This window comes from Aspergillus thermomutatus (assembly GCF_002237265.1).
Source record: "Aspergillus thermomutatus strain HMR AF 39 chromosome Unknown NODE_4, whole genome shotgun sequence".
Classification (NCBI taxonomy): Eukaryota; Fungi; Ascomycota; class Eurotiomycetes; order Eurotiales; family Aspergillaceae; genus Aspergillus; species Aspergillus thermomutatus.
Genome location: NW_020798052.1, coordinates 131,187 through 148,122, shown reverse-complemented (window position 1 = coordinate 148,122; position 16,936 = coordinate 131,187). Strand labels below are relative to the sequence as shown.

The 16,936-nt window shown below is 53.4% G+C and overlaps 5 protein-coding genes across 5 annotated transcripts; 3 read left to right on the top strand and 2 right to left on the bottom strand.

Moving 5' to 3' along the window:
• Positions 1 to 18: 18 nt before the first annotated feature.
• Positions 19 to 2,405, top strand: CDV56_109087 (putative C6 transcription factor; the record flags this gene model as incomplete). Its single annotated transcript, XM_026762706.1, has 4 exons — positions 19 to 75; positions 171 to 268; positions 358 to 1,075; positions 1,128 to 2,405. The coding sequence occupies 4 exons, from the start codon at positions 19 to 21 to the stop codon at positions 2,403 to 2,405; spliced, it is 2,151 nt and encodes a 716-aa protein (XP_026618775.1).
• A 331-nt stretch (positions 2,406 to 2,736) lies between these two features.
• Positions 2,737 to 6,133, bottom strand: CDV56_109038 (uncharacterized protein; the record flags this gene model as incomplete). The annotated part of the gene is made up of 9 exons (XM_026762657.1): positions 2,737 to 2,789; positions 2,845 to 2,975; positions 3,038 to 3,952; positions 4,534 to 4,595; positions 4,656 to 4,997; positions 5,068 to 5,304; positions 5,351 to 5,370; positions 5,423 to 5,842; positions 5,956 to 6,133. 9 exons carry the CDS (start codon positions 6,131 to 6,133, stop codon positions 2,737 to 2,739), a joined length of 2,358 nt encoding a protein of 785 aa, XP_026618774.1.
• Positions 6,134 to 6,911: 778 nt separating this feature from the next.
• On the bottom strand, positions 6,912 to 9,038 carry CDV56_109001 (NAD-dependent malic enzyme; the record flags this gene model as incomplete). Its single annotated transcript, XM_026762620.1, has 6 exons — positions 6,912 to 7,983; positions 8,041 to 8,389; positions 8,463 to 8,541; positions 8,608 to 8,720; positions 8,780 to 8,886; positions 8,962 to 9,038. The coding sequence occupies 6 exons, from the start codon at positions 9,036 to 9,038 to the stop codon at positions 6,912 to 6,914; spliced, it is 1,797 nt and encodes a 598-aa protein (XP_026618773.1).
• Positions 9,039 to 12,533: 3,495 nt separating this feature from the next.
• On the top strand, positions 12,534 to 14,789 carry CDV56_108916 (uncharacterized protein; the record flags this gene model as incomplete). Its single annotated transcript, XM_026762535.1, has 2 exons — positions 12,534 to 12,930; positions 12,985 to 14,789. 2 exons carry the CDS (start codon positions 12,534 to 12,536, stop codon positions 14,787 to 14,789), a joined length of 2,202 nt encoding a protein of 733 aa, XP_026618772.1.
• A 557-nt stretch (positions 14,790 to 15,346) lies between these two features.
• On the top strand, positions 15,347 to 16,706 carry CDV56_108891 (putative DnaJ domain protein; the record flags this gene model as incomplete). Its single annotated transcript, XM_026762510.1, has 2 exons — positions 15,347 to 15,510; positions 15,617 to 16,706. 2 exons carry the CDS (start codon positions 15,347 to 15,349, stop codon positions 16,704 to 16,706), a joined length of 1,254 nt encoding a protein of 417 aa, XP_026618771.1.
• Between the last annotated feature and the right edge of the window lie 230 nt (positions 16,707 to 16,936).

Below are 16,936 nucleotides of genomic sequence, written 5' to 3'. Positions count from 1 at the left end.
TCTGTATTGTTTGTCAAGATGGATATCCCTGAGCAAGTGCCTTTCCCTTCAAAAGATCACAATCCTCGAAAGCGCGTAAGAACGTCATGTACGCGCTGCAAAACCAGGAAGCAAAAGGTCAGTTGTTGTCTGCCAGAGGTTTTGGTCCATCTCAGAGCTGAGCGTTATAGTGCGATAATGATTATCCGGCCTGCTCCAACTGCCGCAAAGCTGGAGCTCCGTGTGATAAATCGACGATTCTTCGACAGGAGAGCGGTCAATCGAACGAGTGAGTCCTCTTATTCTGATGAGTACTAGGCGGGACCTTCTTCTTCACTCTTTCTCATGGTATTTGTTCGGAGCACTGATTTCATAAAGCTATACCCGCGCGCTGGAAGAACGCATTGCTTATCTTGAATCCAAGTTGGAAACGAGACCACTAAGCAATAATGCCAGCAGCAACGTCGGTCATCCAGTTGCGGCACTTTTGTCTCCTCAGAGCCATGAGACCACCCAGTCTGCGTCTAGTTCAAGCTTGAACAATAACACTGTTGGGGAGCTTGTTGGCTTCCTCGCCCTCAACTCCGCAGAAGCCCCCGCCTATGTAGGCTCAAGCTCCGGGCTCTCGCTGGCCGCCAACCTCAGCGAAATGGTTCAAGCAACGGTTTGGAATCAAGTTCTCGCGCCATCTCATAGCCACCAGGCCTCTCCACGGGGTAGCGGCGGGTCTACCGGTGGTCACGGTGTTGCCTCTACAGGTCTGCCTCCTCAACCGTCCAGTGGGAGTCAGAATGTCCATGACCAGCCACGACCGCCACGGATGGAGGAGCTGCTGGTCAAAAGTACCGACCCGCCGAATGATGAGATGGGAACGCGGATTTTACATGCGTACCTGACCAGGCTGCATGTGCGCTACCCGTTCCTTGATCGCGCGGAGCTGTGGAAGCTCCATGGAGCTCGATGGCGGTTGGCCAAAGCCAAACGGGAAGAGCTCACCAAGACAGAGAGGTTTGGTCTGTTTAAGCTGTACCTAGTGTACGCGATCGGGGCTACGACGATTCAGCTCAGCGAAAAATACACATACGTGTCTCCAGAGGTATGACAGCTTCTGTTCTTCCTACCAGGTCTAGAGCTCTGACCTTGCTTAGCGATACTACATCACTGCTCTACAACAGGTTCCTTCTATGTGTGAAATACGATCTATCGAGAACATAGAGGCAATGACTCTTCTGGTGGTATATCACCTTCGCTCAGCATCGAGCCATGGCCTTTGGTATATAGTCGGGCTCGCCATGCGCACCGCTATTGACCTCGGTCTGCACCGGAAAGCGAATGAGATCAATCTGGATCCATGGACCGCGCAGATGCGACGACGACTTTTCTGGACAGTCTACTATCTAGAGAGGGTCATCTCGATGTCTCTTGGTCGACCCTTTAGCATCGCAGACCGTCACATTGACCTGCCCTTGCCGGTGGACGTGGATGACGACGTCCAAGACCCCGCTATACTAACAGCCTCTCCCCGGACCGACCGCATAACGTCCCTGACGTTCGCGATCTACTTGTTCGAGCTGCGTCGGATTGACTCGAGAATCCAGCACAAGATCTATCGCGCGGACAGGCCACTACACACGCTCCGCTCCAAGATGGACCGTCTCTTCATCGAGCTCGAAGAGTGGAAGAGATCTGCCTTGCTGCGTTTCAGCGGCTCCGATCTGGACTATCCCATGCTGCACTACAACCGAGCTCTTCGACTCCTCATACAGCCATTCCTGCCCTCCCTGCCCCTCTCGGACCCTTACTACCACATCTGCCTCCGTGCAGCTGGTGATATCTGCCAGACACACAAGCGGCTTCACCAGACGCTCGAGTACGGCCATTCCTTCCTCGCCGTCCAGACGGTCTTCATGGCCGGCATCACTCTGCTGTACGCCCTGTGGACGCACACGGACCAAGTGTGGTCCGTGCAAATGAGCAACGACATCCGCGCCTGCTCGACCGTCCTCTTCGTCATGGGCGAACGAGCGACGTGGGTGAAGAAGTACCGCGACGCGTTCGAGATGCTCGTCAACGCCGCCATGGAGAAACTCGAGGGCAACAGCGAGGCGGCCAAGAAAGTCGGCATGGCCGAGCTGATGACCGCGCAGCATAGTGGTGCAAACCCCAACCTCCAAAGTACCACGCCTGGCCCGTTCAAGGACCACCCCGGGGGCGGCGGTTCGTCGGGCCTCGCATGTGATCCCAACTCAGCGGGGCCGACGAACCCGCCTGCTCACGATCATGGAGTACGGATGGCATTCCAGCTTGCTCCTTTGATCGATCTTGAGGAGGATTGTCCGTTCTGGATGCCGGACTTTGAGATGCTGGAGGGGCTGTCAGGGAACCTCTGGGGAGGTGATGATATCATGCCATTTGATCCTCTTTAGTTTCTCTCAGATGCAGGCGTCAACTCCGGTAATCGCTCCCTAATTCCGAGATCCTGGAGATATGTGGACTCCTAACAAGCGTGGGGGAATCTGGAGTGGCTTAAGGCAATACATGAAGCTTAAATCACGCTATCCTGAAGGCTTCTTCACCAAGATAAGGATACAGCATGATCAGCAGGATCGCCTACTGCAATCGCCGGTTGAACGATTATATTGCACTTTAAACGGTAATAGCTATATAGGTTCGATTCCTACACTCAATAACTGCGCGCGCGATGGCACTCTTGAAGATAGGCTTCATTAACGATGGTCATTACGGCATATATCCAGATTACTTCAACAACTTTGGCAGCTCATCGACACTGACTTTACCATCGAGTATGCCTATTCCTCGTCAGCAACACTATCGCGAAACCAACACCGTTGTATGGAAACTTACGATTGACCGCATCGAACAACGGAAAGTCGTCCAACTTGCCATGCGTCGACAGAAAATCGCACACGGCGCGAGCAGTCGACGTCCCCTGCAGTTTCTGCCCATTCAGCTCCGACTGTTCGATCTCATCGACGCTCACCCCCTTCTCAACGGAATGCTTCGCGGACCGGAAATTGCGACCCGCAAAGAGGCGAACAGATCCGCGACGCCCGCGCTCTCCTCGGTAAAGGTCTTCTCGTTCACCGACTCGGGGAACCAGATGCGCCCGAACCGGATCATCTCCATCATCCCGATCCGGATGATGGCCGCCTTGGAATTCTCCCCCCATTTCTTGCCCGCAACGAAGCCGGCGGCCAGCGCGACGATGTTCTTCAGCGCGCCGCACAGCGCCACACCCGCCACGTCGGCGACGACATGCACATGGAAGTACGGGCGCTCGAAGAGGCGGTGGAGCAGCTTCTCGTCGACAACGGGGTACTCGTCCGGCACGCGCTGGAGCTCAGCGGAGGTGGAGGAGATCTTGCGCTGGCGCTGCTTGTTGATCACGTGGCGGTTATCCGGGGAGAACTCCTGCTTCGCGTCGAGGTCCATGGGCGGCGGGTCGTAGCCGATGGTGGTCTCGCAGAACTCCTCGGCGGCGACCTCCGGGGCGATGTTGGCGCCGGACAACGACCCGCAGTAGATGCCCAGCTTCTCCATGATGAGCTCGGAGAAGAGCGTGACCCGCCCGTTGGCGACCTCGACGCCCTTGACGCACGAGACGGCGCGCGCATAGGGGAGGTGGTGGCCCTTCATCTGCTCGAGCGTCTTATCGATGAACTGGTGCGGGAGGTTGAAGACGAGGAGCGTGGCGTCCTGGACGGCATCGCGCAGGTCCGGGTTGGCGACCACGGTGTCCGGCAGCGCGATGCCGGGGAGGTACTTGACGTTCTCGTGGACGCGGTTGATGACCTCGGTCAGCCTGTGCGGCTTGTCGCCGAGGGCCTCGCGGTGCGGCGAGTCTTCCGGCACGGTCACGTCCTCCTCGAACACCCACATCTGCACCCTTTCTTCGAAGACATCGGGATGCTCGCGAGTGTTTTCGGCGAGGATTTTGGCGATCGTCGATCCCCTGTCCAGCCTCCATCAGTCATCATAATCATAAAGCATCATCAAATTACGGTGTAGAAAATGAACTATAACTATACCAATTTCCCGACCCGATCACCGTAACCCTGTGCTTTTTACCCGTCATTTTGCTAATAGGATCTATCCTTCTATTGCGACCTAGAGAAAGCTATACAGGACCATGTCTTATATGTACAAATAACAAAGCATAACGTAACAATTGATGCAATCATCTTGCCAGTCGCAGCCCCAAAACAGGATGTGATGTGAGGTTGTCCGCCCCGTTCAAGATCAACGTCATCGATACGTTGACTTCACTTTCACGTTTTTAGATCTTATCAAACCTACTGGTAGTTGGACAATAGAAGTGGGAATTATGCATTACTGCAGAGGCAGAGGCATTTCATTGCATGATTTATGATTCTGGTAACCATTGACATGCGACCAGCCAGCCCGTTGTGATCGAATGATTGGATAGAAGTAGCATTCGACACGAGTAGTCCTCTATGATAGCATCCAGTAAGACAAAAACCAAGCAAAGCAGTCCGGGTATATACGTATACATATACATCTACATCTCATCACAAAGACGGCGCAAACGTCTTCAGCCCATTCCCTATCCGCTTGATCTGACCCGCATAGTACGACTAAACCCCCAACGCATTAGCATCATCAGCACCCAGACAGAAAGAGGGAAATAAACTTACGCTCTCCAGCCCCGCCCCGACCGCCTTAATCGGAAGCAGACTCAGCAGAAACGGCGGCTTGACCTTGTTCAAGGGCAACTTGGCCTCTTCCGCAGGCACACTCTCGTCCAGCAGCAATCGCGCAAAAGCAGTGTCAACAGCCGCGGGGCGGCCGATGCCGACCAGATCGCATGCGTTCTCCTGCAGGGCGTACTCTGCGCCGGTGCGCGTGCGGAATCCGCCCGTGAGCATGAGGACGAGGGTCGGGAAGCGCTTGCGGGTTTCGCGGGCGAATTCGAGGAAGAAGGCTTCGCGGGCGAGGGTGCGCTGGCTTTTCTCGGGGTGGGATTTGGCGCCCATCATCTGGTATCTCGGTTAGGGGTGCGTTTTGCTTGCGGTGACTCCGGGGGAAAAGGGGGAGGGGGCAGCGTACCCTGGGATCCTCGTATGAGCCGCCGCTTACTTCGAGGAAGTCGATGCCTGCGTCGACGAGGAGGGCGATCTGGGTCATGGTGTCTTCGAAGGAGGCGGAGGAGTGGTCTGCGGAGTTGAATTTGATGCCGATGCAGAAGGTTGCGGGGACGACTTTGCGGGTTTGGGAGAGGATATCGAGGACGAACTTGGCGCGCTTCTCTGCGGAGCCGCCGTATGCGTCGGTTCGTAGGTTCGTCTATCCGGTTAGGTTGGTTATCGCGGAGTCAGAAGAGCAAGCATACCTTTGGATTCAAGAACTGGTCTACTACAATCAGTACGAACCCCTCACCTACCGAGACTAGAAAGAAACATACCAATCAGATACCCATGCGCACCATGCAGCTCGATCCCCGAGAACCCAGCGTCCGCCATCAACCGCGCCGTATCGACAAACTGCCTCGTCACGGTATCGATATCCTGCTGCGTCATCTCCCTCGGCGCAGGGAACGCCAGCCGGCTGATAATCCGGTCCAGCAGCCCCTCCCCCATCTGCAGGGGGATCGCGCTCGGCGCAATCGTCGGCGCAAAGAGACCGCGTTTGCCTGCGATGCGGAACGACTGCCGGCCCGGGTGGCAGATCTGCACGATGGAGGGGACGCCGTGCTGCTGGCAGGCGTCGGCGTATTTGGCCCATGTCTGGACGAGCGCGGGGTTGGACTCTTTGCCTGTGTACTCGGCTGGCAGGGCGGGGTCGAAGGGACTGCCCAGGTGGTTGACGTCGACTTGAACGTTGCCTGGTCAGTAGTATCGAATGCTTAGCGGGTGTCCTTGAAGCAAAAGGGAATCGATGTGGCTAGGTACCCGTGAGAACGGCGCCCCATCCTCCTTTGCCCCATTGGTTGTACACTTCCGTTAGTTGGGGTGTAGGCGTATGTTCTGATCCGGCCATCAGCTCGGCCATTGCCGCCTGGACTGGTCAGTCGTTTTCCCTGGCCCTTATCATCGAAATGACTTGCCTTGACGAGGCGGTTGGGGAAGACCAGCCCGCATGGAAGCTTGACAGCATCACCCAGAGACGAAGACATGGTGATCGATCCGGATTAGTGCAAGATACAATGTCCCTGGCAGATGAGAAAGCGAAAGAATTCCATGTCAACGGGAGGCTTTTCCTGAACTATATACCAGGAAATACTCCGTAGATGAACGGCTCGGCAGCCGGATAGAAGCACGGCCGAGGTCGAGTCGAGTCTATTCCCAACCAGACAAAAGTTGCGAATTCTTGAGCAAAGTAGATACTAGCCACTAGCCAGTAGCCACAGTCAGTCCCTGGATCCGCATCTTAGTCCTTAAGGTTAATAATCTTCTTGTTTCCAAGACCAATCATCGCGCGGGATTATCGCGATGGACGATTTAGTGATGCTGATTAATTACACCTTCGGGCTATGAATCTCTCCGTGTCTCCCACATGATCCACTCTACCGAGATGAAGATGCTAGATGTTACTCCGTAGGTACTGATGAAGATAGCCGTGGATACAATATTCCCTCTATTCGAAGACAGTAAAATGTGAGACATGATTGAACTCATCAACTTTTGGCATAGATACCGGTACCGAAACTAATCCCAAACCCAACAAACATGGTACAAAAGCAAGTCATTATAAGCGATATGCAAAGGGTATACAGGAACACAGGGGCATCCTTCAATGCAAGGGTCGAAGCAAAAACCAAAGCGCTCAACAACCTGGGACGACCAGGAAAGTAACCGAAAAGAACCAAAACATGAATCTCACAAAGTCAAGCAGCGGCAAGTATTAAAATACCATGCAGGCTTGACAAGAAATAAAGAAAGAAGAAAATGAGACTACAGCTTCGCATCCTTCCCTTGATCCTCACCATAGCCATTCAAGGCAGGAGAGGCAGGCCCGAGATTCGAGAGGAGAGCGCCGACCTCCCTCTCCAAGGCGTGGACTTCGCTGTGAGGGTCGTACATGCGAGCCTTGATCCATGCATCGAGGTTCTCGTCGTTCATGGTGCGCAGAGAAGTCTCGCGGTCCACGTCGGCTTCTTGTGCGGCGCGGATGACCCTGCGGGCCACGACGATGCTGACTTGACGGATGCGGGTCAAGTCGGGGTAGAGGAGACCGCGGTCGATTTCCTCGGCGGTCAGGGCCTGTGACAGAGCTGCACCGGAGGCGTAGATCATCTCATCGGTCACCTTGACCGCCTTGGAGAGGATAGTTCCCAGACCGATACCGGGGAAGACATACATGTTGTTGCCCTGGCCGGGGTAGTAGGTGTGGGTCTCTCCCGAGGAGTTCTTGAAGGAGAAAGGCTGGAAGGGGGAACCGGAGGCGAAGAGGGCACGGCCATCGGTGTGGGTGATGGCGCTTTCGTAGTCACATTCTGACTTGGAGGAAGGGTTGGACAGGGGGAAGATGATGGGGTGGGTGTTCCAGTCGGCCATCTTGCGCAGGATCTCCGGGGTGAAGACGCCGCCGAGGGTCGACAGACCCATGAGGATGGTCGGCTTCACATGATCGACCACCTCGTCGAGGGTCTTGAACTGCTCGCCGTTATTGTCCGTACGAGCAAAGTAGACCTTGTGATCGGCGAGCTTGTCACCCCGATCAGCGGTGACAAGACCCTTGGTGTCGACCAGGTAGAAGCAGGAGCGGGCCTCGTCTTCCGTCATGCCCTCGCGCATGAAGAATGCAACAATCTGCTTAGCCACACCGACACCGGCACTTCCAGCACCAAGGAAGACGGCGCGGTGCTCCTTGCATGGCAGTCCCGAACGCTTCACGGCGTTGATGACACCGCCGAGGATGACAGCACCTGTACCCTGGATGTCATCGTTGAAGCAAGTGTAGATGTCACGATACCGCTCCAAAGCGGGGAAGGGATTCTTGAAGTCCTCAAACTGAATGACGATACTTTTTACCCGTTAGCGTCCGGTGCCATCGGAAGATGTTGGGAGGTGAGTCACATACCCAGGCCAGCGCTCGGTCAAAGCCGCCATCAACTCATCCATGAATTCCCGTTCCTCCTCAGGGGCGATCTTGTCACGGCGAGTGCCCATGTACAGCGGATCTTCCCGGAGAGCCTTGTTGCTTGTCCCCAGATCCAGGGTCAAGGGCAGGGTGGCCTCGGGACGGATCCCCGCACATGCAGTATACAGCGCCAGTTTACCAATAGGAATGCCCATTCCGTTGATGCCAAGATCTCCCAGTCCGAGAATTCGGGACCCATCGGTAATGCACGTGATCTCCACGTTGGGCTGCGGCCAGTTGGCGATGACAGCGGCCAGATTGCCGCGGTCCTCCCAGCTCAGATACATGCCTAGGCAGGCGAACAGTCGTTAGCGTCGGATTCGATTCATCAGCAGCAAATTTAGACAAAGGTCTGGACTCACCCTCTGGCTGCTGGTAGATTTCCGACCATTTTTGGCATGCTTCTCCAACAACAGGTGTGTAAATCAAAGGTGTCAATTCCTGTCAACGTTAGGCCTTTCTGTCGTATCGCTGCAAAGTCCTGTGACTGGATTCTGTTTCTCATACCTTGAGATGATCTGTGATCAGACGATAAAAGAGGTGGACATTGTTTTTGCGGAGGGTGCTGAGGTAGAGGAATTTATCAATGGCGGTCTGCTTGAGGGCCAATTGTGCGAGGCCTATATTCAATTTAGATCCCGCCAGCAGACGCCAGTACGTTTGTGTTGTGTGGACATACACCGTGTCTTCTGAACTTCATATGACTCCGCGCGCGGGGGAGTCAGTCCGTAGGTGCGGAGATATTTGCGAATGTACGCAGGGTTGGCAGTATCGTAATTTGGGTCACTAAACCAGCAACAATGAGTCAATTAGCATCAATACCTTCCAGATAGCTTGTATCTATCTGATCGAAAGTCTTACATAGGAGCGGCATGGTTCACGTATGGGGTCGGGGTCGCATGGACCGGCCGGTTCTGATGGGCGGGAAATCGAGCCATTGTGGAACGCTGAGACGAGGCAAGACTGCTTCTATGGCGAGTAGCAATGGCGACGACAGAGGCAGAAGAGCGGAGAGGTGAAGATGAAAACAAAAATGAAGAAGACCGAGACGAGATGGCCACAGGTGCCAGTCTGTTTTTATGTGTGCGCACTAGCATTGAAGACCCCTGAGGAGGCATCCACAACATTCCGAAGTCAAGACACAAGCACCCGTTGATCGCAGTAGTACCTATGGACTCGGAGTAAAAATACCTAGGAGGAGATCTCCAACAAGGAGGTTTTGAGGACTATGAAACAGAGCGCGAGTGGTGATTAGTCGATGACTCCTTCACTGAGCAGTCGGGAAGATTCGGGGACGAGGGACCACTCAGGGAGGTCGGGATCGCAATGGTGGATATTCGGGGGGAAGGCGGTTTGCATGGCAGCGAACCGTTTCAATTGAATTCGCAAGTGGGCATGAATTGAGGATACGAAGCTTTTGGATGATTGGATTGAATTGGATTGGGGGTTACAGAAAATTGAACGGAAGTGGAGAACGGGAAGTGCCTCCGAATTGCGACAAATGCGGAGAAAGCGAAGGAACAAAGAGAGGCCAATTAATAATGGGAATGAGGATGATGATCAATGTTGAATCATTGAAGGAATCTATCGCATTACAGAGTCCAGGCGAGGACAGACAGAGTTTGCTTTTGTTGTACAAAGTTTACATGTAAAGCGCTACATATGACTCAATGTACGAAGTAGACTTGGGTACATTGGCTATTTTTGACATGCAAGGTCTGGACTGAATGATCCTATAATGTTGGGATTCGATCGTTGAAACTAAGGCAACTGATACACTCGCTCCTTTCGATGTCGTCAGTAGAAACATATTCATGAATAATCCCATCTATTAGTTGAGCGTAAGCGAATACTCCATGAGGGGATTTCATTGACTTCTCCGCATAAAGCAGTCTAGGTTTACAACCAGCTATCAACGTCAATCCTTGCTACAATTGAATTCAAGTAGAATAATAACTCGGATTCTGATGTTCATTCTTCTCGTACATGAGCACAACCTAGAGTACATAACTATCACTTCCTAGATACGTACTCATGCTGGAGGTCGATCCGAAAGATCGGTATCCGACATGGCATGCCGAGATTCAAGGCAGTGGAGCTTTTTGCAACGGATGAGCCATTTTTTCGCACAAGTACTCAAACTACAGTGTACACATGAGTCTAAGTTGGGCAACTGTCCACTGGACCCGACTCGACCACAGGGTCTGGTGGAGCCGACGAGCTCATGTGGCAGTAATTATTAGCCTAATAGTAGAGCTCTCTGCCTAACTGCCTGAGGAAAAGTTCTGGACTTATCACTAGGTAGATATTGTTTCCTGCTTGCCTAGGTAACTCCCCGCAGTCGACGCGGCCCGGCGCCCGGAGTACGGCCGAGCTCGCTCGCTTTAGTCATCGGGCAGTCTAGATTTAGTAATTCGACTTTTCGAATGGATCCATCCATTTCTCGGATTTGATACATGAGAATCAACATGGAGATGACCCTGTTACGTTGTATAGACCCAAATGCTTGAATCCTGCATGCAGAATGGCGGTCATCGTCATCAATGTGGTGGTTGTGCTACTCAGACATGACAATCTAGTACTACCTACCATCAATGAGCGATTTTTGGACGAAAACTGCTGACCCCAACTTCATTCCGATGGGCGTCAGAACTTCGATTGAGAATTACCCCAAGGGGAATAGCGCCACCCACCGACCGGGGCCGGCCGATGGGGCAACCGGAAGAAGCCACACTCCTACAGGCTACAGCGGTTATGATTGGCCAACGCAGGGTGACCCCAACGGAAAGGTTCCTGACTTCTTTCAGCTTGGCTCTCATTACTAATGCAGAGGCGATCCAGATTTAGATCCTGGTGGCAGTGCTTTGTTTACTTGCCCTCACCAGCCACAGGTACTTCTGTACTCTGAGTATGGAGTATGGAGTATGGAGTAATATCAAAACTTCAATGCCGAAAAGGATCGAACGTATCTCAAATGCATATACTGACTTAATGATGGATATGAGACACCTCAGTCATTTCATGAGTGATTTAAGTGACGGAAAATCGCTCATCAACTCCTTGCAGAAAGATGATAGATCGATGATTCGGAATCCGACACAGAGGCGAGGAGTGCTCCACAAGGATATCCCCAGATTCAATCGCATGAATCATAAAGCTTGATCAACCAGTAGTGGCAATGATCATTCCTCGATCTGCTATTGGGCCTTTGCCTGTAATTAGGTCCTTACAGGTCCTCCGTGAGATGTACGGAATTGTGATCATATATACATCGTACACCAGAGACCGTTGAATTTCTCCTCAGCCCGGTTGAGATTGCAATCCCAACAACTGATGCTATCATGCCAGCCACCTTGCTCCGTTACCTACTACGAGGCTGAGGTTACACTCCCGTCAGTAACACAACATTCAGCAAAATGTGCGTCGCCATCGTGCAGACTACGGAGAGACTCGGACTTGAGCTCAGATGTATCTAATACCCGAATAAGGTACGAAATATGGAGCAATCCGTTCTGAGCTACTGCAAGGTCTGGATAGGAAAGAAGGTTACCCCAGACTCAGCTATCAAAGACTGGTGGCTGAGTCTGTGGAGACTTGAGACGAGACTCTCTCTTTTCCCCAGACTATGTTGTGCCTACTAGGATGACTGTAGATGACTGAGGTCCCGCCTTTTTCTACTTTGATTTGGAAACATTGATCCTTAGCTGCGATTTTCTCTCATTGAATGGAATGGACGTCGTCTAATGAACATGATGGAAGCAAATAATTGATTCCGAGTTGTGAGATCGCTCTTGAGTCGGCATCAATATCATGATACAAGGTCTCGTACGACTCGATCTGACTCAATTCGTTAAATCGCCGTAGGTAGACCTAAACCTCTCCACAGAAAAGATTCTCCGCACTGTTCTAGACCGAGGATAACTTTATCGATAAGCATTGTTGATAGATGAGGACATCTCCAACTCTCTACCTGTATTGACACTTGGCATTGGGGATTGAAATAGACTAGACATAAATGACTGTCAGTCGTCTAGTCTTAATGAGGCAGAAGATAAAATGGATCATTTATATCAACAAATATGAGGTGTTTTCATCCAATTGTGGATGGAGTCCTCTGAAACATGCGATAAGATCACCTGACTGCGATAAGACGCCAAGGTGGAGTGACGCAAGAGTGAGAGGAGCTGCCCATGATTGACAGCAGATCAGGTAAAGCTGCTGCGATGATGCACATCTTACCACCTTGGCCTGTCTTATCCTAGCTGAGCTGCTGGAACATCATTCTCCATCTCATCGATACTCGGAAGCGGTTCTTTGATCAATTCAGCATCAGCAAGGCACTCATTTCCCACCCGGTGATACTATCATCCCTAGCTCCAAGTTTATACGGAGTACCAAGCTGTGGGGTGCGCAGTACCACAATCACCGTCACCATGCCTGGAGGAGAGACGGAGCCACTCCTGCCTCGCTACGAGGATGATACCTCACGCCAGCGTCGTCTGCATCAGAAATTGCATAGCTACCAGATGCTCCGCGCCCTTTCCGAGGGTTACATGCCATCCACCGATCAGACCATCGCCAATCTACGTACGCTTCTGGCTTCGGATATCCTCAACCCTCGCAACCAAGACATCGGTACTGTCGGCCGCCAGCTAGTCCGCGACTGTCGCCTCTGGATTGAAATATTCATTGAATTTCTGCGGGAAAAGAACGGTGATGATCAGCTGCAGGAATTCTTGTGGCATCTCTCCAAGTCGAGAGCATCGTTAGATACGTCTCAGGTTGCCCGTCGTGCTTCTCACGTCAAAGCTCGGCAGGACACCAAAGCAGGTATGACACTCGTCGATCTCATTTCGAAGGAATTGCCCCAATAACATTGAACAGCATATGATAGTCTCCGTACTGTGGGAAGCCTTCTCCTCACCAATGCCGACTTTCGTCTCTTTGTCGAGGATCTCACCACCGTTGGCCGGGAGATCTTCTCTGACACAGCGCTCGCCTTGTCTGATACTTCAAGACAGGTTGGAGAAAAGCTCAAGCCATCTCAAGAGGAATCGGGTGCAGTCCAACACGCAGGTGCGGATGAGGGTCGAGCCGTGTCAAAGGAGGAACTCCGCCAGGAAATCACCCAAGTCGCAGAGATTGCGGGAAATGGACTGAAAGACACTGGTCGAGAAGCCATTGACAGTGCCAAGGAGCATCTTGCCGGACAAGAGCGAGACACGCTGCTGCATCGGCTCAAGCAGGCCGTTATCAAGCTGCGAGAGCGATCGGATTATTCCGACTCGGTTGGAACACTGGCACAGCTGGTGCAGCGGTATGCGCAGCTGTACGCCAACGCCGCCTCCGAGGTCGTCTCCACGGCCGAGGAAGAGGTCGATGTCAATGAAGATCTCAAACAGGCAATGGAGAAGTTTTGGACGCTGCTTCAGTCCTTTGGAGATGTTGAAGAGTGGAAGAAGTTGGAGCAGAAATTCAAGGAAGTCATCAAGCATGCCAACAAGGACCCAGAGTTCGAGCATTTCATGTCGGAGATTGGAGCCGCGCTCCAGGAAATGCTGACGGATCCCAAGTTCTTTGATGAGGCTCCTAAAAAGGTGGATGAACTGAAGGAGAAGTCAAAGAATGTTGGCGCCGAATCTAACTTGCGTCGGGACGTGGACGCCTTCCTAGCTCAGGCGAAGCGTACACTGCGGACTGTACCTGAGGATACTCAAGTTTCGAAACTTGTTGACGTGACTCGCAAGATCTACAGGGACGCATGGAGGGGCTACCAAGATCGAAAAAGCCAGCTGCCATCAGACATGGCGGAAGTTTTCTTTCCTCTGGTCATTCGCAATATCCAATATATCCCAATCCCGCGGCTGGAGCTCTCTGCGCCAGAAATGGATCTGTTGATCGAGAACCTGATCCTTGAGCCCGGTCATACCGTCAATTTCTCATCGTTCCTACCCTACCGTATGCATGTCACGACGCGCAACGACATTGACATTCTGAAGAAGCATTCAAAGAGAACCGAGACCGACCTCAAAACCACATTTACTGCGACGGTCTTTGGCCTCAACATCAGTGCATCCGAGTTTGGCTACTGGATCCGCACTCATGCATGGCCGATGTTCCGCATCAAAGACGAAGGCATTGCCAGCTTCTACCTCGATAGACGGGGGATCGACATCTCGCTCGATGTGGAAGTGGGCCGGGAGCGCTTGGAGCAGATCTTTACCCTGCGCGGCGTGCGCGTTCGCATCCACAAGCTCGACTACAAAGTGCACAAGAGCAAATGGAAATTCCTCCTGTGGCTGACCAAGCCCTTCTTGAAGCACCTTGTGCGTCGTGTGCTGGAGAAGAAGATTGCCGAGTCCATTGTCCAGGCGGCCTTTGCCCTCAACCGGGAGTTGGTATTCGCCCGGGAACGGCTTCGGGCTGCTCGCATTGCCAATCCGCAAGACCTGGCGACCTTTGTCCGGGCCGTACTGGCCCGGTTGAGGCCGGCAGAGTCAGACGTCGAGGCCCCAAGCAGCGGTGTCTTCAAGGACGTCTATGCGCCTGGAAGTATTGTGAAAGTGTGGCGGGAGGAGGGGTTACGGGCTCAGGAGGCCATCGAGGAGGGAGATCAGAGCCAGGGTCTTGGACGGACTTGGCGGAATGACGTTTTTGATGTTGTCGGACGGTCTTGGGGAAGTACTTGAGGGGTTTGTTAAATTTGTGGTATGAGTTATGAAATCATTGTGCTACTTAATCACCTTTGTTCAACTAGCAATCACCTTCGTTTGATGTGATAGTCCACACCAGCCTTTAACACTCCAAACAGTTATATCTAGTTAATGCATCTGATCACTCTATGCTTTCAGTGAACATTTACACTCTAGGGTGCCTGAATAACCAGGCATAAATTAGGCAACACGTGACCGGACAAACCATTTTCCTCCACGTTGCGGCCACCTATCAATGCGGACTTTATCAGTGGCCGGCCAAACACCGCTGCAATCCGTTCAGGGCAGCGCACCACAATCAGCGCCAGCACCACTTCTAATCTTGAGTTCTTTGCTGATCTCGAGATTTCCCTTCAAGCCTTCCAGACCATTCACTCAAGACGAAGTCACAGACACAGTTCATTCTCTGTTACTCCACAAGCTATACTTCAGACTCAAGACATTGTTGACCAATTGAGACAAACCTACACTTACACTTCCTTGCTACGTTGTCCAGCGCAAGCTGTGATGCAGCTTGCCTACCGATCATCACAATGCGTCTGATTACAGTCCTGCTGGCGATCGCACTATGTCTGGTTCTGGCGGTGGCCAAGGAAGATTACTACAAGATCCTGGGGTTGGACCGCTCCGCCTCGGAGCGGGATATCAAGCGCGCGTACCGGACGCTGAGCAAGAAGTTCCACCCTGATAAGAACCCGTGAGTCTCCCTTGATTTGCCACAGCCCTACGCCGAGAGTGCGCTAGCCAGAGGGATGAGGGATGAAGGATGAGGGATGGAAAGCTAACTACAGTACGACGAACAGAGGCGACGAGACGGCGCGCGAGAAATTCGTCGAAATCGCAGACGCATACGATGTCCTCTCCACCCCCGCCACGCGCAAAGTCTACGACCAGTACGGACACGAGGGAATCGAGCAGCACCGGCAGGGCGGGACGGCGGGACGGCCGGCGCACGACCCCTTCGACCTGTTCTCGCGGTTTTTCGGCGGCGGCGGGCACTTCGGGCATGCGCCGGGCCACCGGCGCGGACCGGACATGGAGATGCGGGTGGGGCTGCCGCTGCGGGATTTCTACACGGGGCGGGAGATCCGGTTCATGCTTGAGAAGCAGCAGATCTGCGATGCGTGCGAGGGGACGGGGTCGGCGGACCGGCAGGTGGTGACGTGCGGCAAGTGCAGTGGGCGGGGGATGGTGATCCAGAAGCACATGCTTGCGCCGGGGATGTACCAGCAGGTGCAGATGCCGTGCGACGCGTGCCGGGGCCAGGGCAAGACGATCAAGAAGCCGTGTCCCGTGTGTGCGGGGCAGCGGGTGGTGCGGCGGGAGGTGGAGACGTCCGCGACGGTGGAGCCGGGCATGGGCAAGGGGACGCGGCTGGTGTTTGAGAACGAGGGCGACGAGAGCCCCGATTGGGTTGCGGGCGATCTGATCCTGGTGCTGGAGGAGAAGGAGCCCGAGCTGGCGGCCGACGAGGAGCGCCGGACCGACGGCACGTTCTTCCGCCGCAAGGGCAGGGATCTGTTCTGGAGGGAGGCGCTCTCGCTGCGGGAGGCGTGGATGGGCGATTGGACGCGCAACATCACGCATCTGGATGGGCATGTCGTGCAGCTGGGCCGCAAGCGCGGCGAGGTCGTCCAGCCGCTGTCGGTGGAGACGGTCAAGGGCGAGGGCATGCCGTTCTACTCCGAGGGTCATTTGCACGAGCACCACGACCACGACGCCGAGCCGGGCAATCTGTACGTGGAGTACACCGTCATCCTGCCGGACCAGATGGAGAGCGGGATGGAGAAGGATTTCTGGGCCATGTGGGAGAAATGGCGCAAGAAGAACGGGGTCGATCTCGGCAAGGACAGTGGCCGGCCTATGCCTTTACAGGTTAAAGATGAATTATAATCGGTCTTTTGCTGTACATCCCTTTGATAGACTAGACGAGAATGAGATATTATCCATCAATCGGCCTACATCGTATTCAAATGCCACGGCCCCACGAGCCGATAAACCGTAACAAAGGCTGCTCCAAAGCAATACGTTGCGGAGGCCATGACGGTTTAGGTCAAAGAAATCAACCAGCATCTCAATTGACTTGACTTCGATCTACCTTGCACAACTGATTCAAAATTGAA